The following is a 26,316-nucleotide window of genomic DNA, read 5'->3' as shown; positions in this document are numbered from 1 at the left end:
ACCTTTCGTGGAAGGTGTCCTTTTTGGTTGCCGTTACTTCAGCAAGGTGTGTGAGTGAACTCCAAGCTTTATCGGTGGAGCATGCCTTCTTGGTTTTCCACAAAGATAAGGAGGGCCTACGGACAAATCCTTCTTTCCTGCCGAAGGTGGTCTCTGATTTCCATCTGAACCAATCGATCTCCTTACCGGTCTTTTTTTCTGAACCCTGCATCAGAAGCGGAAAGGGTTCTGCATTTTTTGGATGTGAGAAGGGCTCTTAAGTTCTATCTAGACAGAACATCTCAATTTAGGAACTCTTACTGTTGGTGACCTTTGGTAATCTACAAGGTAAACAGGCCTCTAGGGTACTATCTCCAGATGGATCGCTGGTTGTATTAAGGATTCTTACTGTCCAAGGACTGCAGCCTCCTAAAGGTATTCATGCACACCTGGTGCGGGACAGGGCAGCCGCAGTTGCCTTTTCAAAAATATGTCCCCTGGGAGGCCATTGCAAAAGCAGTTACTTGGGCCTCCCCATCGGCCTTTTGTAAACATTGTCTAGACTTGAGCTCCAGATCTGATGCTCAGTTTGGCCAGGCTGTACTAAAGAACCTTTTTGAATAGGGGTTTTCCATCCATCCGTAGTTCCTGTAAGGAGTGCTTGGGAAGCTTCCACAAGTATGGAGGAAAGGGGACGGGACGTAGGAGTGTTACCAGGTTACTCACCATAGTGACCACCTTACTCCTAGTCCCCTTTGCTCCATAGGCCCGCCTGCCGTACCCTCTAATAAGGTTCCTCTATTATTGCTTAAAGGTCTGTGACCTGGCGATAGAAAAGGACTGATGGCGATGCGGAGCTAAGATGGGCGGGGTTACGGACTCGTGGCGTACCCCACGTAGCAAGAGAGGAAGGACTAAAATGTTTACACATTTTTTTGGATGCTTTTACAAAGTGCTCCAGTCCCGTCCCACAGGACAGAGGAATGTCCCATAAGTATGGAGGAAAGGGGACTATGGACTAGGAGTAAGGTGGTCACTACAGTGAGTAAGTAACCTGGTTAATATCGCCCCATACCTGCAAGGGAAAGGTAAATAATTAGGCAATTGTATCAAACGTCCACAAGAATGGTACGTCCAACCTTTAAGTTGAATGAGGCCTTGTGCCCAAACGTTAAAGTACATTTTAAAGTTGGCATAAAGTTAGGATATGTTCCTGTGGGTGTGAAGATTGAGCCAGAAGTTTTTCAAGTGGATTTACAGGTAAGAAAATGACTTTCCCTGGCTTCTAGAAGTGCTTTTTCAACTTAAGTTTAAAAACCAATGGAATAATACATCAAAGTTCTTCACAAAGTTTGATGGATGAAATTGTAGGACTAGCTGGAGACCCCTGAAGTTCTGGGTTGAAACGCGGAACAACGGTGGTTCTAGCACTGTAGCCCAAAACTGGGTTGGTCTTGCCATTGGGTGGTCCAGGGACACTTACGAAGGCTCCAGGCTTCAGCATCATGATCCTGAGAAAATCAGTCAAGTGTTGAAGCATCAGCAAGGGCCTTCTGTGATCAGGTAGTCCAGTAGGATCTCCCGTGGGACAGCAGCAAGAATGGTCGACAGACCTCAAGGTCTGTCTTTGGGTCTACCGTCGTCTGCACAGCTACATGGGATACTTGGCTCCTCTTCTGATCTGCTGGAATGGCTGCGGGACTCATTCTAAATTCAGGTGTGATCAAACTCAACCCTCCAATAGCAAGGATCTGCAACACTCATGCATACCAGCAGTGGTCCAACCTGCGACCACTGTGGGGCTAACTCATGCATGCACGCTCGACCTACTGGCACCAGTATGTGGATTGGGACCTGAGCCCAGGCACACATGGCATGCACTAGTCGGCGAAAAAAGCAGCTTTCCTGGGCGAAAAAAGCAGCTTTCCTGGGCGAATGCATGACCATGAAAGGGAATTCCTGACCTAAGAAGGCCAAAGAACAAAATGGCCAAAGAACAAGTGATACATCTCGTGGCATGGACATCTTGGGGCAATATCCAAAGTTAGTAGCCAAACAATGAGTTAATAAAAAATATAGTAGAAATAATAAACATGTAACTGCTGCCACTTGACTGTCTTTAGGCACATTTAAAAGTAACCAAAAATTCCCTTTGGTGTAAGTCTAGGGTGATACAAACGCATCCCCATTGCACTGCATTGAAGGATGCCGTGTGCTGAATTAAAGTTACCCACACAGATAACATGTCAAAAGGGAAACCTAGTTTCCCAGTACGGACAGTCAGAAGGACTAGTCAGTTTCCCCATAACAAATGAGCAAACGGCCAGTGAAGTGAAGCCGAAGCCTTCATTTCTCTGCAAAGTCAGGACCAAGGTGTAAAATAAAAGCAAAAAGTTTGGGGCGTCATAGAAAATGGGGGGGTAGGGCGGTTGCCTAAAATTGAGTTTCCTAACACCTAGCTGATGCAGGCATTTCAATTCTGAAAACATTTCTGTCTGTTGTGGCTTACCTTAACTGTCCTGAAGACACTTCCTTCTTGAGAATTCTTGAATGCTTCAACAACCTCCTCCACTTACACACTACTTTCAGGGAACTGATTCTATTGTGAGATCATGTCTTTTTGACAGCCCTCCACTTATTCACACGCCTTTAGTCTCTTGGATCTTTTAACTTGGAAGGTTGTGGTTATTACCTCGGCTAATAGGATAGGTGAGCTTCAAGCGCTTTCCTCAGAGTATCCTTCTATAATTTTTCAGAAGTGTAAGGCTGTCTCTTTCATCCCTTAGGTCCTTTTTGCATTTCATTTAAATCAGATAATTGTCCTGCCAGTCTTCCATTCCAGACCCCACTCTTCCTCATTGGAGGAGACTTCACACAATCTTGATGTCGTGAGAACTCTGCAATTTTATGTGGACAGAAGTAAAATCTTCCGAAAGGCTACCAATGGTAGATTGATGGTCTGTTTCTAAAGCTTACGAACTGTCCAAACCTCAGTTTCCTGAAAGGCTTTTTGCTCATTCTACCGTGTAGGATTCCTTCAGTGGCCTTCCCCAGATCAGACGCCATCGCGTAAATCTGTAGGGCTGCCACCCAGACCTCTCCTCATGCTTATGTTGAGCATTGTTCGCTGGATCAGTCTTCAGGAAGGATGCCTTATTTTGGCCAGCAGGGCTTGTGCAACTGCTTGGCTCTGCATATACTACTTTGTCCTCTCCCAATATCTGGGTCTGCAGAGTCTGGTATCCCAGAAAGTTGGGGAAGGGAGGGCGAGCAAGTTGCAAGAGAAAGAGAAAATGACGTGCATTTTGAATGTGTTACTAGAAGTCCTTGCTCGCCTTCGTTTACAATGCCCTATGATCTTTTCCATGTAAGGACATGCCATGCAACAACCTCCTTGGTGGAGAAAGTGGTGAAGCAGGGACGTAACAGTTGGTTTATACATGGGTGGGGATGCAGAACCCAGAGGAATGTTTGCATGTATTGGCACCATTACAAAGTTCTTTTAAATGATAGCATCCTCTTTTGGAGAACCTTTTTCCTTTCCAGCCTGTGGGGGTGCATTTACACAAACATTTGTGAAGGTGGAAGGGCAAGGATAAAAAGTACCAGAACATCCATGAAGCTAATTTTTCCTTTTTCCTTTAGAAGCGAAGGGAGGCAATAGTGGATTCAGCTCCGGAGCCCTCCAGCCAAAAGGAGGACTCTTCCAAGGGGGAGTACCAAAACTCCGACCAGTGGGTAGCAAGGATAATTCAGGTAATCTGTCAGTTATGTGTTTTTGCAATTTTGTTGTGGCTTTCCCATGGATTACTCTACTTTGCCTACTCTTGCTAATATTCTTTAACTCCTAGATGTGTGGAAAACTCTTTATACAAGATTTTCTTTTTATGTGAGGTCCTGGTGTGAGGTATGGTAAGTGAGAAAGACACCCTTTCCCTTAGTAGAGTCCATTTTTGCCATTTGGCGTTCATGATCTACATATCATGTACTCTCTCTAACTTGAGAACCTTGTGTAGTGGCAGATAAACTTCCTCTTCCACTTCCCCTATAAATATCTTGTGCGTGCAGGTAATATGAACTTTTGACTTCTGCAGACTTATTATGGAAGATTGTACTCTGCTTTTTGTGATGTGGTGCGGTTTCCTTTTTCGTAATATTGAAGAATGAGCAAACCTAGCTAAATTGGTTGAACAAAGACCTCCCACCATTGATCCTTACTGACTTGGCTTCATAAAATTGTTTAAATCATTTGGGTGAGTCTTCAGATTTCACTTTTTCGTCTTGTGGTGTATCGAAACATGGGAGCCCTTTAATTCTTCTATGCTTACAGTCTAGACTCCTTCACCCAATGTGGGCATCCCAAGAAAAGACCACATTACAACATATAGCAAACAACAAAACTGGATCCCCATCTTAGACAAAATCTCCTTAAAAACTGCCTCACTAACCCATAAGTCCCTTAACAATGCAGCCCCTACCTATCTGATCAACAGATTTCACAGACTAACATCCATGAGACCGACGAGGATAGCATACAGAGACTGCCTGTCCGTCCCTTCTTACAAACGCTCAACTATAGGTGGCAATAGCTTCCCAGTGAAAGCGGCCAAGCTATGGAACTCCCTACCACCCACTCTTAGAATGGACCTACCCTATCAAAACTTTCGCTCAAAGCTGAAGTCTTGGTTGAAGACAGCCATCATCTAGGACCTCTTGGCCCCCACCTCACTCGGTCACTCTGGATACACAACTGCTAACTGTACATATGTTTATATTCACTGCTTATTGCTATTATTACTGTGCTCATACTTGTATATATATATTACTGTCTGTAACTAAGTCTTGCAAATTCTTGTAACTGCTGCGCCTTGTTACCCTTGGGCTTTTCGGCGCATTATAAATAATAAACTAAACTAAACTAAACCCCTCGAAGGCATTGGTGGCCATTGTGGTGGTAAAATGCCAGAGCCTATGCAGTGTCAAGAGTAAATGATCCTTAGTCTAGCATTACCTCTCATCCATGCTTGTCACTCTGAAGCTTACCCAAGCTATTGAGCAATTGCGTTTGGTTTCCTTTCTTTTCCTTGTCAATCCCAAGCAGCAGTCTAATGTTGATCACATGTAGCAGTTGCCTATCTCTTACAATGTAACCGAGGTGACAATCGTGTCCCCATTTTAAAAGTAGCTTTCTTACAGTTCTTTGTCAGACTTCTTGGTAAACAGAGCACAGATCGTGTTAGGCAGTTATTCCTGGTTCTTAGGGTTTTGGGAAGATTACTTCTATTTTGCCAAATGAGAAGAGTGTGGCAAATAACCGCACCCTTATCCTTTACTAAGGACCTCTGGCCAAAAAGTCGCAAATCTCAATCTGAAATTTAATAAAAAAGTGAAATCTGTAGCCTGTGTTAAATGTAGCCTTGCACGCCTTGCACTCAGGAAGAGGAAAATAACAGGCGTGACAGCGTTGGTAGGTCTTGCCAGAGAAGCAACTTGCTGGAGTACAATCAATGAAGCATATAACTATGCCACAAAGAAATACAAATGAAAATGGGGATACAAAGGCTTTTCCTTTGTGCAGGCTAAAATTCTGAATGTGACTTCTACTTCAGAGATTAGCTTCAGCTGAAAGAGGTGTGTCCCACCCCGAAAGGGACAGTCCAGCTCAAACTGCTTAATCACATCCCTTCTGCATGAGACCACAAGCACCCCCAAACATGTTTTGGCCTTGTTTGGCTTCATCACTGAGGAGTAGCTTGGGTCTTTAAGAACGATGGTCTGGAGGGTTGCTCAGAGCAATGCCCGAGGTTGATTTATTCTAAAACTTCCAGCCTTCAACCTTTTGTTTGGCTGATGGGGAGTCACAGAGGGACTCTGCGAAGTTCCTGTTGTAACCTGGAGGCCTATATAGGAGTAGGAAGCTGTGGTCGAGCGAGGGGAGGAGGCAGATATTTACTAGTAGTAATTTGCATTTAGTTTTACATGGTAGATTCTCATTGGTTTTGACGGAGGTGCTTGTGAAGAATGGCTGCTACTCCTGCTCTGCTGGATCTATTTTATACAATCGGGGAGTAGTCTTAGGGTGGGGCCTAGTGTGGGATGGGTTTGTAGTCAGTGAACCATATTTCCGTGATGAATAAGATGTTGGGGGTTTCATTGGAACTAAGGTCGAAAATGTTATTTGTGTTTGGAGACTGATCTTGCGTTAATGAGTATGCAGGAAAGCTGGTGAGATGTTGCATTGGGGATGGATGGATGGATGGATGGATGGATGGATGGAATCGAATCGATGGCATGGTGGTCCATGGAGAAGGGTGACTGGAAGGATGGTCTAGGGGGTTGGCCTGGTGAGCAGTTATGGTCATGGGAGGGGTGTGGGGCAATTGGCGAGGGAGAAGAGGATGAGGGGGGAAGTGGCGGAGGCACGTTAGCGTATCCTGGGGAGGGGGTGATGTGGGATGCTGATGAAGGTTTGCAGGGAGATGAAGAAAGCCAGGGCGGGGTTGGGAGGAATAAAAAAAGGGTGTATGGTGGGCTCCTGGGCGGAGCTGTGAAGACTGAAGATGTGAGGTCCTATGGTGCTCAAGCCTTGTGCGTTTAGGGGATAGTTTTGGGGGGGGGGGCGGCGGCAGAAGGGTTTAGTGTGTGGGAGGGGATGTTGTGTGAGGTGTGCTGGCCAGGGCCGCCCATGCTGCATTGACGTGAGTTGGGGGTACTGCGAGCTGGTGTAGGGGAGAGGGGTGGAGGGTTGAGAAGGGGGAATGGGGCTGCAGGGTAGTGTCTGGGCTTGTGTGTGTGTGTGGGGGGATTAGAGGATGAGACATGGGTGGGGGTAGGGGAATTTGGTTGCTAAGGGTGAGGTGAGTGAGTGAAGGCGATGGAGAGTGGGTGGTGGAGAGTTGGGGGTCCATGACGGAGTATCATTGGCTAGGTTTTATGCACGCCAAAATACAGCTCTGATCTGGGAACAGTAAGCGTAGTGACTGGATGTGTTCTGAACATTTGGTAGTTCGATCGGATTAATTAGTTAGGGAGAGGGCAGCTGCTGTTCGATCTGGTCAGGGTGGTGCTCACTGTATGAGAAGCTCAGAAGTCTGGGGGAAGAGCAAGGATCAGTACGAGTGGTGCCTGAGGTGCCTAGATTCAATGCATCAAATGTGGCCACATTCAAACAATCAGCAGGGTGAGGGAGAGCCTAGATTCCAAACCATAGTGGTGTGATGAAGTGCCTAGATTCAAACATTAATGGTGTGACCCCACAAGGAGTGAGTTTGGGAGGTTGGGAGAGGCTGTGGTCTCCCCTTCTCAAAGCAAACACAGTGCTTGCAATATGTCTGAATTCAGACCAAAGCAATTCCTGAGAGTTCTCGAAATCCAACACAATGCTTGCAAGCTGTCCAAATTCTGGACTCCCTTACCTCTGGCATCTTCCAGAACCTTTCAAAGTAGCGCTTGTCTAACCATTTCTGAAAAAATCTCTCCCCTCCAGCCAGTGAACTGGGGGCCCATCTCCAACACCCCATTCCTGGCAAAACTCATTTGTCTGCATTCTCTCAGCTCAACCATTTTGCATAATCCAGTAACCTGCTCGACCTTGCTCAATCAGGGTTCTGACCATGCAACGGAACAGAAACAACTCTGATCTCCATTTGGGATGACCTCAAGGTCTCTGCAGATTCGGAGGGATGCGCAGCACTAGTCCTGGATCTCTCAGCGGCCTTTCACACAATTAACCACTCAATCCTTCTTGGACGACTCACTCCTTAGGAATCAGAGACTTGGCGCTCAACTAGATTACCTCTTGCCTCGGGAAACCATTCCTCTTCCTCCATCCTTTTCTCTTGACCAGTGACCACTGGTGTACCCCAAGGAGCCTGCCTCTCGGCTCTCCTTTTCAACCTCTACTTGACCCTCCCCCGCAACCTGGGATCATCCCCACACACATTCCACACCTGCTAGAACTACGCTGGCGATGCACAAATTATCCTGCGAATCCCCAAAACAAGCATCTATCCACCACCCAACCTAGCGGCTTGCCTCAGAGATAGAGACCTATGGATGACAAGAAAGCACTTCCTTCCATGGTGTACGGCAACGTAACTCTACTCCCCCAACTACTGCCATGGCCCCCTTCCCTCGGCACTCCTTCGCCTAACTCAACATAGTCAAAAACCTTGGCTGCACAATAGACTCTGGCTTAACTCTGTCCCACCAGATCAATAATGTAGCCAAATCCTGTCACTACCACCAAGACTCCTGAGACTCGTCTTCCCTTACCTCTCGTACCCCAACAGATTGGCTGCTATTATGTCCATTGTCCTGTCCAGATTAGACTATGCAAACTCCATTTATCTGGGTGCACTGGTCAACCAGACTCCTCCTTGCACTGGGACAAAGGGACCGCATCTCGTCTGCTTTCCGCACCCTTCACTGGCTCCCTATTGGTTGAAGGGCCACTTTCAAAACCCTATGCTTCCCCACCGAGCATTACACAAGACCGGCCCAACATACCTACAAGAAAAGATTATGCCCTACCTCCCAACACGCACCCTAAAATCTAGCACGGCCCGATTGCTGCCTCCAATTCAACCAGGATTGGAGGGTCAGTCTTCTCCACCTTGGCACCAACACTATGGAACTCACTGCCTCCCCACATTCGACACAAGGACTACATGGCCTTCTGTAAAGTATTGAACACCTGTTTTTTCCCTAAACATTGAAAGGGACCGCCAAACACTCCACCAATGACCAGAATTCTGTTTATTCTGCATTACCTCAAAAATAACAGCTGGGCACAGAAAACGGCCAATAATGACACCATCACGGACATGGGAACAGCCAGGACTCTAAAGCCAACCTCTGACATGCTGCTGCTGACTCTCTGCATCTTTGCATGACTACAAAGGCCACTACTAATCGTATGCATCGACCCGACATGTTCCATCTCCACCAGACTTGCCATACCCACGCTCTAAGAACAGAAGATGTCCGCCTGTATATATCATCCTGGAGACCATAGCTCAGCAGCACCCATAACTAAGCCTAATCATGGTCTTCCCAGAAGGAATCACAGCAACCCCCCCGCCTCCCAACCCCCCAGGAGTTGCAAACATGTCAATCTGCCAAATCCGCTGATTTAGCGCCACCGCACTCCCAAACTCCATCTGCCCCACTAACCGCAAATGTGACTGGACCTGCTCTTACCAAATTACCAATCCAGATATTAATCTACAAAACCACCATCGCAGGCCTCCCCAGTCATCCAACCGCGATCAGCCTGGTTTCTGTCAACCGTTTCGCGATCTAGCTACCAGGAATCTATCAGTAGTCCCTACTGCAGAACCTAAAAACACTATTGTTCGGACATCTTGAACAAGCCGTATGTCACTCTCACCTGGTATACAAAGCGGTACATGTTCAAGTCAGGCAAGCAAAAGGGCTAGGAACCACCCCACCTGAGGTTGAATACCAACTATGCTGTACTGTCTCCTACCAATCTGCTCTCTAGCACCCCTGCCGCGATGAGACTACTTTGTTGTGATATCATTTCACATCTATTTATATATTTTTATTTTGTGAAAATGTGTTTATTGGCATTTTTAAATCGTACATTGCTTAGTGATTGGCATTAATCAGCATTACAGTGCCATTATCTATAATTTCAAAACATCATAATTCAACTTAAAACAAATAACAAACATAAATTATCTTCATACGTTTAAGCAGGCTATATCATCTTTCATTGCAGTTCGGGAGTATGGTATTAGATCATCGGTACAAACCAGTAGGGTAGCGGCAGAGGCGAGTCAGTGTTACGCTCACCTGGCTCCCACAGGGGCGTCATTCTGAACTGGACAGCTGCAGTCTCCACCAATGTGACGCGTAGTGCCGAGATGACAGACTGGACTGGCCCACCCAGCTTCGTTTGCTTGGCCCGTCGGAATATTCTTCTGCAAATGGAGAAAGGGAATTAACCACCCGTGGAGTTGAGAACCCCCCCTCCCACTCCCGCCGTTCTCCCCAATGATCACCTTTGGTGTCCCCTCTTATAGTTTCACCTGATGGTTTGGAAAGATGAGCTCTCCATCCTGCATTGAGTGCAGGGGCGCGTAGATAACCAGTTGCTTCACTGGCTCGAAGGAATTGGTGAGTTCCAGAACAATATTGACTCTGAGATTCCCGGCAAGGCGCCGTAAGTATGTAGTTCGTACGAGTTCAAATGTCTGACTTTCACTCTTGTCCGATTCCTTGCAGGTTGCAGCTTGACCCTAGCAAAGAGTTCCTCGTGCCATCCGGTAATATTCAGGTAAAGATTTGTATTATCCAACACAGTTCGATAAAATGTCAGGACGAAACTTGTTGCTTTCTCTGAGCGCCTGAATAAGGAAGAAAGTATGAAGTCTCGGGGAATAATGCCTCTGGCGGTAAAATCAGGTAAGTCTATTGTGGTGAGGAGGTATCCCCTTGTTTGTCCCTTTGTTTCACCTTGCTGTCCTTTTGTTTCCCTTTAGGGGCCGGGGTTCGGCGAGGATGCAGTGGAAGCTGTGCCGACCCGTGAAGAGGAATAGTACCCCCAGTGGTAAAATCGGGTAAGTCAATGGGGGGTAACTAATATTGCCTCTGTATATTCCCTTGGCTCACCTTGCTGTTCTTGTCTTACCCTTAGGTGCCGGAGTGCGGCGGGAGCATGCAAAAGGATGCGGTGGAATGTGAAGATGCTGCGAAGGCCGGTGAGTTCAGCGCGGCACTGCTGCAGGCGAGGCGACACGCATAAAATAACTTCTTTCTTCCAGCTCGAAGGCGCGATGGATCGGGAATTCAGGTAAGGATCAAAGGTATTGCTCTTGTGCTAACCTGTTCTCCTTCTCTCCCCTTTTTCTAGGCGCTCCGGACTCGAGGTGGGCGTGGCAGAAGACTGGATGCAGACTTGCAGGCACGGTGAGCGTTACGCTGCTGGATGCAGAATAACGCGAAGTGTGTGCTGCTCTTCGGACGTGGTTTAAATAGCCTCCAAAGTAGTCCCAGGTAAGTATTCCTCCCCAGCCCCACCCGAGTAAAAAAAAATAGTCCCTTAGGTAAAGTAGTCCCTTCCAAGCCTCCATTGGCTTGGAGCTCTTGCAGCATGGTCTGCATCAGGTAAGTTTTAATCTATGAGCCTGGCGCCTATGGCGCCAGGACTGACTCTCCATGTGAGCTTGGCGCCATTGGCGCCAGGACTGCACCCAAATAGCCCCTAGCAGGGGTTGTTGGGTTTGCTTAGTATAACTTGATGCCTGCTTCCAGGGTTGCTAGACTTGTTCTGCGTCCCCGGGGGTAGGCATCATAACAGCCAGCCCATTGTTCACATTTCTCAATTTGAATTATGAACCAAAGAATATCCATGTGGCTGTGTTTCGCTTCTTTAAAGTGTGTTACTAGTGGTTTGTCTGCTACCCAGTTCTTGATGCACGAACAATGCTCACATGTTAGCTCTTTTGGTTTTTCCCATGTAGAGTGGTCCACACGGGCATTTAATGCCATGTATAGCCCATTTGGTGAGGCAATTGGTAAATGATTTTAACTGCCACATTTGGCCATTTGGCCATTGAGGTCGACTTTTTATGTCTTTGGTAAGGCTACATACTGAGCAGTTGCCGCCTCTAAAGTGGCCTATGACTGGTGACAAATGCCAGAAGGTTGTTTGCAAAGAGTTTTTATTTTGGTTTCTCGTACATATGCACCAACTTATCTTTTAAATTTGGCATTTATTTGAATGCAAAACGAGGTTTATTGATATTGAAATCTTCAGTGTGTACAATTCCCCAGTTTTGTAGAATGGTTTTTCACAGATGGTGACTGATGGGGGAGATGGAAGTCACAAATGTTATTTTCTCAGCCTGTTTAAATTGTTTTGTGAGGCAAGTCTGCCTACTGATGTTACTGGCACGTTTTTGTCATCTTCTGATCGTGTGCGATGGATAGCCACAATCTTTTAGTCTACTGCTGAGTTGTTTACTGTTATCATAATCCTCCATCTTGCTACAGTTGCGCCTTATCCGGAGGAATTGCCAGACCGGTATGGTTTTTCTAAAGCGGTTGGTGCATAGTTTGAAAGGGATTTCGTCTTGGTCCACTGACATGTTGAACTTGATGGATTGTTCTTGGGTGTTCAGCTATTTAAGGAAGAGGTTCAGGTTGTCGATGCTTGTACTCCATAGCATAAAGACATCATATATATATATATCTATGCCACGTTTTTGTGTGGTCTTGAAAAGGGTACGTGGTTGAATAGATTGCTGACAAAGCTGTCCATGTACAAGTTGGCCAGGTCTGGAGCAAAGGTAGCCCCCATACTTGCACCATGCTGCTGTTGGTAGTAGTTGCCTACAAATAAAAATACATTTGCAGTGAGGGCCAATCTAATGCACTCTGTGAAGAAGTCAGATGGGACTTTAAGATCTGGTCTTTTCTGTAGGTAGGTGTACATTATTTGTAGGCAGGTCATTTGAGGGATTCTTGTATTTAGCGCTTCCACGTCCAGTGTGACTAGTATGTCCCTGGCATTGATAGTTATGACTTCGATTATCCTTATCATAGATGTGGTGTCTTGTATGTATGATTTCATATTGTATACAAAGGGTCTCCAGAAATAGGTCGCCATATATAGACAATGGTTATAAAATGGAGCCTATAGCAGCCTATAGCAGATACTATGGAACGACCTGGTGGTTGTAATGCGTTTTTGTGACATGGCCACTGGGCAAGAACCACAGACTCCACAACATAGAGGGAGAGCTAGTGCTGGTTTCCCCCTGTAGGGCCCCCACGTGCATCCAGGTCGGCGTGGCCTTAGGGGAGATCTTGGCTGCAAGTGCAGCATCCTCGAGGAGTGGCAGGGTGGGGCCATGAGTCAGAACTAATGGGCATGGCTGGAGCCAGGCTATTTAATGTTAATGTTAAAGGATATTTGTACCGTGCACTATCACCACCGGAGTGGTCCCCTGGCGCTCTGAAAAAAGGGAGTGGGGGTGGGTTAGTGGGAATGAGCTGGGAAAGTGCAAGATAGCAGTGATGTGCTGTTGGCAGCCTCAGCCCGGTGGGTTTGTTGGCTGGGCTTGTGGTGTTTTACGGTCGGTAGTCGTGTGCTGTTGTGCAAGTCTGTGTGATTTGTTTTGTTGTTGCAGTGTAGTGAAGTTTGTGCGGATTGCTGCGTTTTAGGCTTGTGGTTGTGTTTGGTAAGAGTTTGAGAGGTGTATGCAGAGAGATGGAATGGTTAGTGGATTGGTTAGTTGGCATTTCTGTCCTTGCAATCGTCTAGGTGTGGCGCTTGCTAATTTTCAATATTCTGTCTAGATGTGAGGCAGGCTAGTGATCATGATTCCATTTTAGAGTTGCACTGGTCATCATTCAGTTTCATTTAAGTGTTCTAACATTCATAATCCTGTCTAGATGTGGCGCAGGCTACAGTTAAGAATTCCGTCCAAGTGTGGCACATACTCAATTCATAATCCTGTCTAGATGTGACGCAAGCTAGGGTTAAGGATTCCATCTAAGTGTGGCACATGCTAACATTCACATTTCTATCTAGATCCGACATGAGCTAAGGTCAAGAATTCCATCTAAGTGTGGCACTTGCTAAACTTCATAATCCCATCTAGATGTTACGCAGGCCAAAGTTAAGAATTCCATCCAAGTGTGGCACATGCTAACATTGATATCTCTATCTAGGTTTGACGCAGGCTAATCTTGACAGTTCTTTATAGGTGTGGCATTAGTTGGCGTTTGGCTAGTATGTTGGTGCGTAATGCAATGCAACATTTACAGTGCAGCCAAGAATGGAATTAGGATGGTGGTAACAAATCTCTTTAAGTATGCGAGTTGTAATTCTATGGCAGTCTACATTATGGAGAGGTAAGGTAGAGTGACGAGGGCTTTCTGGAGGAGTTATTGCTCTATACCCCACCCATGCCACACTCGGTTTTGTTGGTGTCTGTTGGCTTCCTTTGCTTCCCCTGCGGACACCTGCAGACACATCTTGGAGTCGCCCATGTAGGAGCCGTCCCACCCACATGCAAGCACTTTGCGTTAGTCTGCTTATGGCAGCATTACGCTTACTGCCGCCTGAAGCGCATCCTTACCTGATTCCAGCAGCAAACCTCAGTCAGAGCACATCCTTACCTGATTCTAGCAGCAACCGCAGTCTGAGCGCATCCTTACCTGATTCCAGCTGCAGCCGCGGTCAGAGCGCATCCTTACCCGGTTGCAGCTACCAGTCACAGCACTTACCCGGGAGTCAGCTTATGGCCAGCATCATCGCGGGTCCGGGCATCCTTCATTCACCGGCAGATCTTCGGATAGCAGCACTTCAGTCCGACATTGACAGACAGTGCCTGCAAGAGAAAAAGACAAAAGAAGGTTAGAAAATCGCTTAAGACATTACGCTAAGGTCGCGCTTAGACAAATCCTTGCGCTTGACCTTAACATCCTGAACTCCGTTCTCTTCTATTGGGACTCTCTTCTTGCACCGCAACTACCGCTGGGCCGCATATCACCTATTGGGAGAAAGCAAAGGAAAGACATTATAAAAGGATACGGACAATAATCAAGGAAAGACATTATTAAAAGGATACTTACCTTGGAGTGATTTCTGCACCAGTGTTGAACTATGCAATCACTGACGAGGAACTGCTAGCGATTAAGGGAGCCTTCAAAACACGGAGACACTATCTTCTGGGGGCAAGACACATGGTCACAGTCATCATGGATCACTGCAATCTACAATACTTGAAGACTGCCAAGGCCCAATATTCACGCCAGCTTCGCTGGGCTCTCTTCTTTGTGAAACACGATTTTATCATAATTTACAGACCAGAAGTATGCAATGGGAAAGTAGACGCTCTGTCGCGCACGAGTGAGGAAAAAGAAGCTTTCACCACGTCTGAGCCTGTGGCCATCATTCCAGAAGAACAAATCCAAAACCAAATTGCTGCAACCACCTGTTTGGATGACTTGAAAACCGATCTCCAATCTTGGATGAACCAAGCAACACAACAGGAGTGGCTAGCCAGAGGAGACGATACTTCATCGAAAATGATCTACCTTATTTTCAAGGGAGACTATATATTCAGGACAGGAAATTACAAGACCAGATGATAGCAAATTATCATGATTCATTAGTGGAAAGCCACCCAGGTATTGCCAAGACTCGAGCTAAAATACAAAAGAGCTATCAGTTGCCGAGCTGTAGAAAAGACATTGCCCAATTCGTTGCGACCTGTGGTGTCTGCTCGCAACACAAATCTCAGAAGTTGTCCAGCCGGGTTACTGCGTACTTTGACTGTACCACCAGCACCATGGCATACGCTGTCTATGAACTTCATCACTGATCTTCCTCCCTGCAACGGATTTAACACTTTGCTGGTTATTGTGGACTTATTCTCCAAGATGGCCCATTTATTCCATTGAAGGGACTTCCCACTGCTTCCGCCCTTGCCACCGTAGTTTTGGAACAGATTGTCAAGCTACACGGATTCCCATCGGTATTGATCTCAGATCGTGGAACACAGTTTGTCTCAGCACTCTGGAGGAGGTGCTGCAAAATAGCCAAAATTGACCTCCGGTTATCCACTAGTCCTCATCCCCATACAGATGGCCAAACCGAACGGACCAACCAGCCCTTGGAACAATACCTGAGGTGTATGTTGCAACAAACTGAGGAGTCCTGGAAAAACATACTTTGGTTGACCGAATTCGCCTACAATAATTCCATCCACACTAGCACCAGACAGACTCCATTCTACACAGTGCATGCTCGATATCCTTGAATGTCCACGTTTGATTCACTTGACGAATTAGAAATGCCAGCAGTTACAACCTTGCACAAAACTATCACTCGAATTCTTGAAGCAGCCGAAAATCTGACCAGAGCCAAAGAAAAGATTATTTATTTTTTTTTTGCAGATCAACACTGAAGAGAGGCTCCACATTATCAAGTCAGAGACAAAGTTTAGTTGGCATCCAAGAACATTCCCTTGAAAGGACCACGATCCTTCGGTCCAAGGTACCTGGGACCTTATCCCATCAAGGCCATTATTAACCCTGCTGCCATGAAATTGGATTTACCATATAAATGCAAATCCATCCAGTGTTTCATGTTTTCATTGAAACCAATGAAACGAGGTACTCTGATTGATGCACCACCCGAGCCCGACGACATAGGAGAACCGGAATATGAGGTCAAGACTATTCTGGATTCCAAGATAGTGTGATCTAAATTGTACTACCTTATAGACTGGAAAGGTTATGGACCTCAAGACCGTACATGGGGACCTAGTGAGTTCGTCCATGCTCCACGACTAATCGGACAATTCCATCGCAACAACCCCACCAAGCCAGGACCAGGAGGAAGAGCACCCGTAAGAGGGGCCTTGAGGGGGAGTGCTGTCATGGCCACTGGGTGAGAACCAGACTCCACAACATAGAGGGTCCAGTTTTATTTTGGTACAAGTGCTAGCTTCCCCCTGCAGGGCCCCCAACGTGCATCCAGGTCGGGCGTGGCCTTAGAGTTGGGCTGCACGTGCAGCATCCTCTAGGAGTGGCAGGGTGGGACCATGAGTCAGAAGTAATGGGCATAGCTGGAGCCAGGCTATTTAAGCCTGCCCTGCCCGCATGTAAGTGATTCGCGTTAATCTGCTTATGGGAGCGTAACGCTCACCGCCGCCTGAAGCGCATCCTTGCATGATTCCAGCAACCGCAGTCAGAGCTCATCCTTACCTGGTTGAAGCTACCAGCCACAGCGCTTAACCGGGAGTCAGTTTACGGCCAGCATCATAGCGGATCCAGGCATCCTTCATTCGCCGGCAGATCTCCGGATAGCAGCACTTCAGTCCGACATCGACAGATGGTGCCTGCAAGAGAAAGACAAAACAAGGTTAGAAAATCGCTTAAGACATTACGCTAAGGTCGCGCTTAGACAAATCCTCACGCTTGACCTTAAAACCAAAACTTAACATCCAGTAGAACATTGTGAACTCCCTTCTCTTCCATTGGGGCTCTTCTTGCACCGAAACTACCGCTGGGCCGCATATCACCTATTGGGAGAAAGCAAAGGAAAGACATTATAAAAGGATACAGGCAATAATCAAGGAAAGACATTATTAAAGGATACTTACCTTTTGAAGTGTTTGTCACAGCCGGTCTGGGCTGCCATGCATATGGACCAATGAAGGAACTCGGTCCATCTAAAGTGCCCCTGCAGTGAGAAACGGGCCGGATAGCTCGCCATCATCATTAAACAGGTGAGACTATATGGGTTGGCGCATGCTCGCCACATTCTGGGAAGAAGGGTTCACGGGACACAGCGGTCATATCGCAGCATTCTCACGACCTCTCATATCCTCGCTGGGGCAGTGCCAACAACCAGCACAGTCCACAACACACAAGCAGGGGAAGAAGCCTGACAAAGGGAAGCCATTTCCAGGGAGGGCTGCAACCGTGCCCCAACGTCCCCGCAGAGACCAGGTGAGCGTAACATTTTGTGAATTTTAGGCACACAATAGAATGCCGGCGTGATGTAATTGTGTTTTACTGAAAAGGCCCTTTCGTTCTTATATATCCAGCCTTCAGTGAGGGTATGGGTCATTAGACTTTTGATTTCTCCTGCTATTCTGTTAGTGGGTTTGCCTCCAAGGATTTTGTAGAATTCTTTTGTCCTCCAAATGTTTGATCACTTCTGCATGATAAAGTGGGGTGGCCCATACGTCCTCACTCTTGTTCCCACGACTGAGGCTCAGTAACCCAGGATCTGCATCGCTGCAACAGGACAGAATCCAGCTGGACCACGCTTCTTCAAACCAGAGGTACTGTTCAGACTTGGGGTACTTGCCTCATTGTCTTCAGCTTTGCTCTTCTCAGTTGAGACTTGCAGTGGCTACTTTTTGTTAGAGCTGATGGCCCCTCTGCTTTTCACAAGTGTAACCACTTGTGACCCTACAAGTGAGTTCTACAAAACTCTTATTTTGTGCAAGACTTTTTAACTACAAAGTGCCTCCGCTCCATAGACTGTGCTCCAATTGACTTTGGCTGTTCTGGCTTGCTTCAGACTCTTCTAATCCATTGAATTTTCTGTCCTTTAGGGGTTATAACTTGGTTTTAGACTGTTATTGCTGGGAAAGGTTTTGTCTAGACTTCATTGGGAGATTTAAGTATACTCCTATGCCCTGAGAACCTGCTTAACCTTTTTCCTTCCTTTCCTTTCTGCAACCCAAGAATCTGCAAAGTGTACTAGTGATATATAAATGCCATTACTGTCCTTGTCAATGAAGTCACCTCTGGGTGTAGGAAGTGGGTAAAAAGAATCTCTAGAGTATCCACTAAACTATGCTGATTCTGGAAAAGTATTTTAAAGTAGATTTGTTTCTTACATATATTGCCCTTTTTAAAGAACGCTCATTTAGAAATGGATGTTAAATAACTATAACTGAAACCTTGAGTGTAAGTGTTACTTGGCTCCTTCCTTGTATTTGTGAATTTCATTGCTACAGCTCTACAGCTCACATTTGTCCTTCTTGAGATAGGCCTGGCTGCTCAGTCACACTACCAACTTGTGTAGTACAGACCTAATGCCAAGCAGATGAATGTTGTGCAGTCTGTTACTACACCAATTCTTAACCTAACACTCATCAGTAGGGTGGAGCTGTGCCTTTCCTCTGTGAACCGATGGTGAGATAAAGAATCTGGGTAAGGCTCTCAGGACTAATGTCCGGTAGAGGGACTCCCAGGTCCCCCCTTGTTTTTTGCACCTATTTAAGTAACTTTGGGCCTTGCCCTAAGTTACTAGGGAATCCATACATGGACCCCTTGCTCACGATTCTTGAGAGGCACAGTTCAACCCTACTGATGAGGTCCAACCAGACCGAAACACGTGTATGGGGTTGCTGTTGGTACTCTTGGTCAGAGAATTGCCTAGCATTTTGGTGCTGGACTGCCCCAGGGCATAACAAAGACTGGTATGTTTTGGATATTTCTCCACTGTGAAAGATAGTGGGCTAAAGAATCTGGGTAAGGCTCTCGTAACCGGGACTGATGTCTGGCAGAGGGACTCCCAGGACCCCCCTTGTTTTGTGACGCTGTTAAGAAATCATATAATCAACCAACCATGTTACCAGGATACCTTTCTGAATAGTGGAACACAGATTCAAGGAACAGTATATACCTAAAACTACTTTGAGGATTACCATTCTTCGAATGGATTGTGTCCTCCCACGTATTCCTCATCTTATGATAACTCGCTGTCTCCAGCTTTGCTGCTTCAGAAAATGTTTTCTCTCGGCAGAGGGTGCTGTGCTCGAGGTCGTGGCATCGATTGTCCCTCGACAGACTCCGTACTCTGTCGACGTCACCGATGGTATAAATAGCTCGAGCTGTGCCTGTTGCTTCAGTTCCGTTTTTCCGATCGCTTCGCTATTGAGAACGGCGCGCTTCAGATTTTCTGTGAAGAAAATGTCGTCATCTTCGACTCCTTCGACATCCAAGACTGGGTTCAATAAGTGCGTAGATTGTGGATCAAAAATGTCGATCACGGATCCCCACCGGGTTTGTCTCTGGTGTCTCGGTTCCAGTCACTGAACCGACGACTGCGGTTCCTGCCAATCCATGAACAAGAAAGCTCTTCGTGAGAGGAGAGGTAAACTGTCAGTGGGGAGGGAAGCCTCTAAGAAGGCTATGCCTAAAAAAACTTCAAGCGACTGATTCGAAGGAATCGGATCACCATAGGCACTCCAAGAGATCTCGATCTAGGAGTGGATAGAGACACTCTTTGTCATTGTCTAAAAAAAATGAAGAGACATAGATCTCCCTCATCTTCTTCTTCAGAGTCGACCGAAGAAATTTGATGTCCGACAAAATCGGATTCTCCCAGTAAATGGGAAGAATTCCGTAAAAAGATGGAGGTTTTCGAGAACGTGGCCTGACCCCCTCGAAAGAACCTCGAAAAAGCCATACCCCGAAGGTCGCTCCATTGGATGACAAAGGGAAGTCCAAGACTAAAATGGTAAAAACCAGTAGTGTCGAGGATACTAAAAAAACTCGTCGACGCCAAGCCACTTCTCCGGTGCCATACAAAAAACACAAGTCGCCGAAGGCTTCGATGGCGTCGACAGTTTCGGCACCAAAAACATCCTTGACGCCCGTGTCAAAGTCATCTCCGAAGTCATCGAAGACTCCTTCGACAACTTCGAAGGATTTATCAATCCCTTTGACCCGTATGGTAGAAGAAGAAAGGAGATTCACTCCTTTGCCCAGGTCAGACTTTAAGTCCATGTCCTCAATTTATGAGGAATCTGGCTCAGACGAAGACGAAGTTACTCCTTTTGGAGTTTCTTATGGCACAAAGCAAGTTCCTGAGGAATCTAGAATGAGAGACCTGAGTGATACTCTACATTCTGCCAGTGGAATTAACACCTCCCCAGAATTAGTTTGCCAGACCTGATCCAGCAGAGTATGGAGATGCTGGGTACAGGGGTCTTATGACCAGAGTAAGAGAATATATGGGTTGGGGTAACACTTCACCTGTTTTTGAACAGGATGACATGACGGATATAATTGTCAGAGGGTCTCAAAAAGATCCAGTTCTCCCCTTTCACAGGTCTCTTCAGAGGACGGTGGAGAAAAACTTGGATAGACCCGAGAGTATTGCTGCTGCAGATAGCACTTTTCCAAAAAAATAAGGGCCGGCTGGAACGGATCCTGAATACTTAAATAAGCATCTGACCCCAGAAAGTCTAGTCATTCAGGCAGCATCTACATCAAAACCGACTGCATATCCCACTATTCCTCCAGATAGAGAGGATAAAAAAGTTGACGCATGGGCACGTAAAGTTTTCACGTCGGGCAGTATGGCCCTTTAAATCGACAAATGTCACCTGTACCCTGGCCATGTTTACCCATACCCTGTGGGACTGTATTTCGGCGGCGGCTGATCATATTCAGGAAGGCGAGGAAAGGGAAGGCTTCCTGAATATAGTCAGACAGGAAGGAGGCAATGGGGGAATGTCTCTAGTCTGGACTGGATACGCCATGGCTGCAAGCATTGTGCTACGCAGATTTGCATGGTTGAGGAAGTCGGGGTTTGCACCAGATGTGCAAGCCAGACTCCTTAACATGCCCTTTGATGGCTCGAGGCTGTTTGGCAGCAAGGCTGATGAAAGCCTCGAAAAACTTCAGACCTCGAAAGCGGCAGCTAAATTGCTTAGCGCCTCTATGCGCCAGCCTCTAAAACCCTATCCTGGCTCATCTTCCTGGAGGGGTCGTTCTTTTCGATACTACTCCTCTTTTGGTAGAGGAAGAGGACAGGTTTCTCAAAGGGGCAAAAGAAACTTCCCCTGTGGAGCATGAGGAAGAGGTGCAAAATCAGCCTCAGGAGCGGCATCTGTACCCTGAGCCACTCCTGCAGCCGCCTCCAAATCCCTCCAAATCCCTCTGAGACCTTGTTACACAAAACACCAGTGGGAGGCCGGATCTCTCAGCATCTGAAGGAATGGCGGGGCATTACCTCAGATGCTTGGGCACGGGCACTGGAAACAGTAGCCCAAGGTTACTGTCTCCCCTTCCTAAAAAGGCCTCAATCATCCACTGGGAGCCAACTCCGTCAAAACTCCAGATCCGCTCCTGTTGCAGGAAATTTTAACCCTGCTAGAGAAAGGTGCCATAGAACTGGTACCTGTAGCAGAGAGGAACAGGGGTTGGTACTCCCCATATTTTCTCATTCCAAAAAAGGACGGAGGACTGAGACCCATCTTGGACTTGAGAAACTTGAACAAGTTCCTCAGGAAGAACAAGTTCAAGATGTGACTCTTTCTCGGATCCTTCAGGCTCTCCAACTCCAAGATTGGTTGGTATCATTGGACCTTCAGGATGCTTGCTTTCATGTGCCAATCCATCCAAAGCACAGAAAGTACCTGAGGTTAGCGATTGGCAATTCTCATCAGTTTTGAGTTCTGCCATTCGGGTTGACCTCCGCCCCGAGGGTTTTCACCAAACTGTTGGCGGTTGTGGCAGCGAGTCTTGGGAGAGGACGTATTCATATCTATCCCTACCTGGACAACTCGTTGATCAGAGCAAGTTCTCCAGAACAAGCTCAGGAACATCTTTCAATCACCTGCCACTTCCTCCACAAATTGGGCTTCTCCCTCAATTTCAAGAAGTCCCACATGATACCATCCCAGAAGCTCCAGTTTATCGGAGCAGTCTTGGACACTTCCTTGGGAAAAGCCTCGCCTCCCGAAGTGAGAGCTCTCCACATCCAGCAGATGGTAACTAAATTCCAGAATGCCCAATGTCTACCGGCCTTCGATTTTCTCAGGTTGCTCTGCCTCATGGCATCCTGCATTTTCCTAGTACCAGAGGCCAGGTTGAGAATGAGATCCCTTCAATGGGCACTCAGTGGTCCCAGTTCTCAGGGAATATGTCGGATCTTCTGCAAGTCCCGAGCACAGTTGCTCAAGATCTTCTATGGTGGACTTGCAACAACAACATTCTCAAGGGAGAGTCTTTTTGGCAACCATGGCCGTAGATAACAGTAGTGACGGATGCCTCACTCACAAGGTGGGGAGCACACACCAACGATCTGACAATCAAACTACAGATCAACCTTTTGGAGCTGAGGGCAATCAGACTAGCGCTGAAGGCCTTTCTGCCCTCTGTACAGGGAAAGAATGTTCTGATAATTACGGACAACACAGTGGCAATGCACTACCTCAACAAGAGAGGTGTAGGGTCACTACCACTGTACAGAGAGGCAATGCAGCTCTGGTTCTGGGCAATGAAAGAAGGAATCTCTCTATCTGCAATTCACCTAGCCGGAGAGAAGAACACGGCGGCAGACGCTCTGAGCAGGCAGAGTTCAGTCTCCCACGAGTGGGAGTTGGCTCAGGAAGTCCTTCTGGAGATCTTCGCCCTTTGGGGAACCCCTCAAGTGGATCTGTTAGCCACCGCGATCAACCGGAAGTGCGATCAGTACTGCTCAAGGGAATTTCCTCAAAGAGGAGCTCTGGGAGACGCATTCATAGTGGAGTGGAAGTTTCTGCTGCTGTATGAGTTTCCCCCAGTCCCTGTGATTCCTCAAGTAATCAGGAGGTTGAGAAAGTTCAGGAAAACCATGATCCTAATTGCCCCGGATTGGGCCAGGAGGACGTGGTACCCGGACCTTCTAGACATGTCCATCTGCCCTCCAATAAGTCTTCCGAAAAGAGAGGATCTTCTTTCGCAAGAGGAAGGTCGGGTTCTCCATCCAGAGGTCCTTCACGCATGGTTTCTGAGAGGTTGAGATACAAGGATTGGGATCTTCCGGATGACTTAATGGAAGTCTTGCTTTCGGCCAGAAGGTCAGCAACAAAATCTTTGTATCGATGTTGCTGGAACAGGTTTAGTTACTGGTGCAAAGATAAGGATGTGGACCCTTTTCAATGTGGCACTCCAGTAGTGCTCTTTTCTATTACATCTAGCCAATATGGGGCTCCAGATAGGAACAATCAAAGTATACCTTGCTGCGCTGTCCATTTTCAAGCGCATCTCAGAGGTTTCATATTTCAAAATACCACTAATAATTCAATTCTTAAAAGGACTTACTAACGTATACCCTCCAATACCTTTTCATGTCCCAACTTGGGACTTAAATATAGTATTAAAATTCTTGACTTGCATACCTTTTGAGCCTCTGCACACATGTCCATTGAGGCTTTTAACACTAACAACTGTCCTTCTTGTGGCCCTATCAGCCCGCAGGGTTAGTGAACATCGGGCTCTCTCATGCAGACCACCATATACTATTTTTTTTATAAGGAGTCCTTAAAGTTAAACCTTCATTCTTACCAAAGGTAGTTTCGGACTTCCATTTGTCAAAAATAGTACTACCAACTTTTTATCATCCTCCTCATTTGGGCAAGGAAGAGGAGAGACTGCACAGACTAGATCCCAAGAGGGCTCTTAGTTTTTATATCTCAAGGATGTCTAAATTGCGACAGGATGACCAACTATTTGTGGGTTATACTGGTCATAAACCAGGCTTATCTGTAACAAAACAGACCATATCCCGCTGGATCATCTTAGCCATTCTTGAATGCTACAGATTAGCGGGAAAAGACCCACCAGATGGGCTTTGTGCCCATTCTACAAGTGGAATGGCTACTTCTGCGGCTCTAAAGAGAAGAGTCCCGGCAGCAGATATTTGTGCAGCTGCAACTTGGAAAATAATGCATACTTTTGTCCAGCATTACTGCTTGGATACTGCCTCCTCCAATGAGGGATTATTTGCCAAGGCAGTTCTGCATTCTGTTCACTAAAACTAGTACTCCCGCCTCCAAAATTGTCACTGCTATGGGAGTCTATCATAAGATGAGGAATACGTGGGAGGAACATCCAGTCGAAAGAACGTTACAGTTGGTAAGTAACTTGTTCTTCTAGCTGAGTAAGACCTGCTGGTGTAATACACAATTAAAGTTGCTTTTTCAGCTCAGTGGAACACAGACTATGTTAAGCAGGAACTCTTTACACTAATTTAGGATGCACCAGGCAGACCAAGGTCAGCTACACCTAAAGAACACTTTTCATGAATGCACACAGCTATTCTAGGCAGGTAAAACCTAATGTTGCAATATACTATTAGTTGCTTTTCGGGTCAGTGGAACACAGACTGAGGTAAGCAATAACGTTCTAACTTATTTTCGGATGGCACACAGCGAACAGCATTACATTTGGGAAAGAGGCATAACCAATTCACAGGTGAATAAAACAACCTTGCGTATACTTTTCAGAATGGCACAACACACATTCATGTTAAGTAAGAACTTTTTTTAACTGTCACTCTCGGTTACAGTTACCAACCAACTCATTTACAAGTAAGTACACTTTTAAACACTTCTTTTCTATGCAACAGGCCCAATCCTTAGTCTTTCCCTTATTCTTGGAGCATGAGTGTTCTCAGTGGCAGAAGGGGGGCACTAGATCCAACAGTTCAGGAAGGCACAGAAGTAGCAAAAGTCAGTTCATAAGGAAGACTGGTCAAACAAGTATTTCACTTCAGAGTTAGATGAAGGTCCAGGGTCTTCTGAGAAGACACCCTAGGAGGATTCCAACAGTGGGCCTAGGTGAACTAGACAAGAGGACTCGCAATCACAGGAAACACCCCAAAGCTACACAGGAATCGCAATAGTTATGGCAAGCAATACCGAAACCAACACGGTACCTCAGCACAGAGGAGTTTGCAGTAGGATACCTTCAGGATCTGCAGCCAAAAACCTGGTTGCCGATTTTCTTGTCCTGAAGACAGGACCCTGAAAGGACTTTTGATTGCTCAATGGGGAAGGCTCCAGGCAAGAGTTTCTTCACGGCTGGATGTGGTTCTGTGGTTTTGGTGCCCTTTTCAGGAGCCATAAGAAGACTTAATATCGCAGGTTGGATTCTCGTCGTTTGCAAGGTCCAGCACTCTGGTGAGGAGACTTTTCGGACTCTGTTCACGTCGCTGGAAGTCCAGCAGGATGTCCACAAAGTTTCAGCAAGATTCGGTATTTGGAAGACCATGCACCGCACATTAGCTCGAGGTCCCAGGGTTTGGGGTATTGCAGCCCTGTAAGGTTGCAGCACAATGTGAGATGCTCAAAATGCAGGTCTTCTTGAGCCTAGTGGATCTTACCAGGCTTTGAGTCGGGGTTGTCGTTCTCAGAGTCCCCAGGATGCTTGGAAGGAAGGGTAACAGCAGGCAACAGTTACACAGCAGGCTGCCGCTCGCCGAAAACCATCTCGGCTGTGTTGTCAGCTTCCTCTTCAGATTTGGTTTCAGTGGTCGACTTGTCACCAGGTTCAGAGTTTTTATCAGGAACTAAACCACAACCTCTGTGTCCTCTCCCTGCATTTTACTGCAAGCGATGATCTAACTGTCTCGGACAGCCAGCCCCCCACTGGGAGTTGTTCAGGCAAGGTGGAAGACAAAGGGATGCAGAGTTTTGGACTCCTCCCTCGCGTCCTGCCTTCCAGATGCTCTGGAGCCTGGGAATCAACGGGATTACCACCGAAGACAAAACATCTACTGAGGCCGTTCCTGCCTTACTGGCAGGAGAAGACCTCAAACAGCATGCACACAAGAAATAGTGAAAAGAGGAGCCCACCATTTTAGAAAAATGGTGGCCCTTCTGTGCATTACCGAGGCTGAATTAACAGCCTGCGAGTGATAAAGACTAAATGTCAAAAAGGTAAAACCACTGCCACCAGCCATTCATGTAAAATTTGTAAATTGTAACATGTTACCAGGTATGTAAGATGGGGGATACTTTTGTATCACCCAGCACTCAACATAAGGTGGGGCGTACT

General features: G+C 46.7%; 1 protein-coding gene across 3 annotated transcripts in view; it reads left to right on the top strand.

Annotated features, from left to right (window-relative positions):
• WIPF2 (WAS/WASL interacting protein family member 2) overlaps positions 1 to 26,316 on the top strand; it is a 447,965-nt gene that overhangs the window by 113,295 nt on the left and 308,354 nt on the right. For all 3 annotated transcript variants that reach the window (XM_069634575.1, XM_069634576.1, XM_069634577.1), the window contains exon 4: positions 3,625 to 3,735. In XM_069634575.1, the coding sequence (XP_069490676.1) occupies positions 3,625 to 3,735 (111 nt within the window). The remainder of the gene's footprint in view (positions 1 to 3,624; positions 3,736 to 26,316) is intronic.

Source organism: Ambystoma mexicanum, chromosome 13 (assembly GCF_040938575.1).
Source record: "Ambystoma mexicanum isolate Mex_15411 chromosome 13, UKY_AmexF1_1, whole genome shotgun sequence".
Classification (NCBI taxonomy): domain Eukaryota; kingdom Metazoa; phylum Chordata; class Amphibia; order Caudata; family Ambystomatidae; genus Ambystoma; species Ambystoma mexicanum.
Note: the sequence above shows the minus strand (reverse complement) of the source record. Positions and strands in the feature narration are given on the sequence as shown.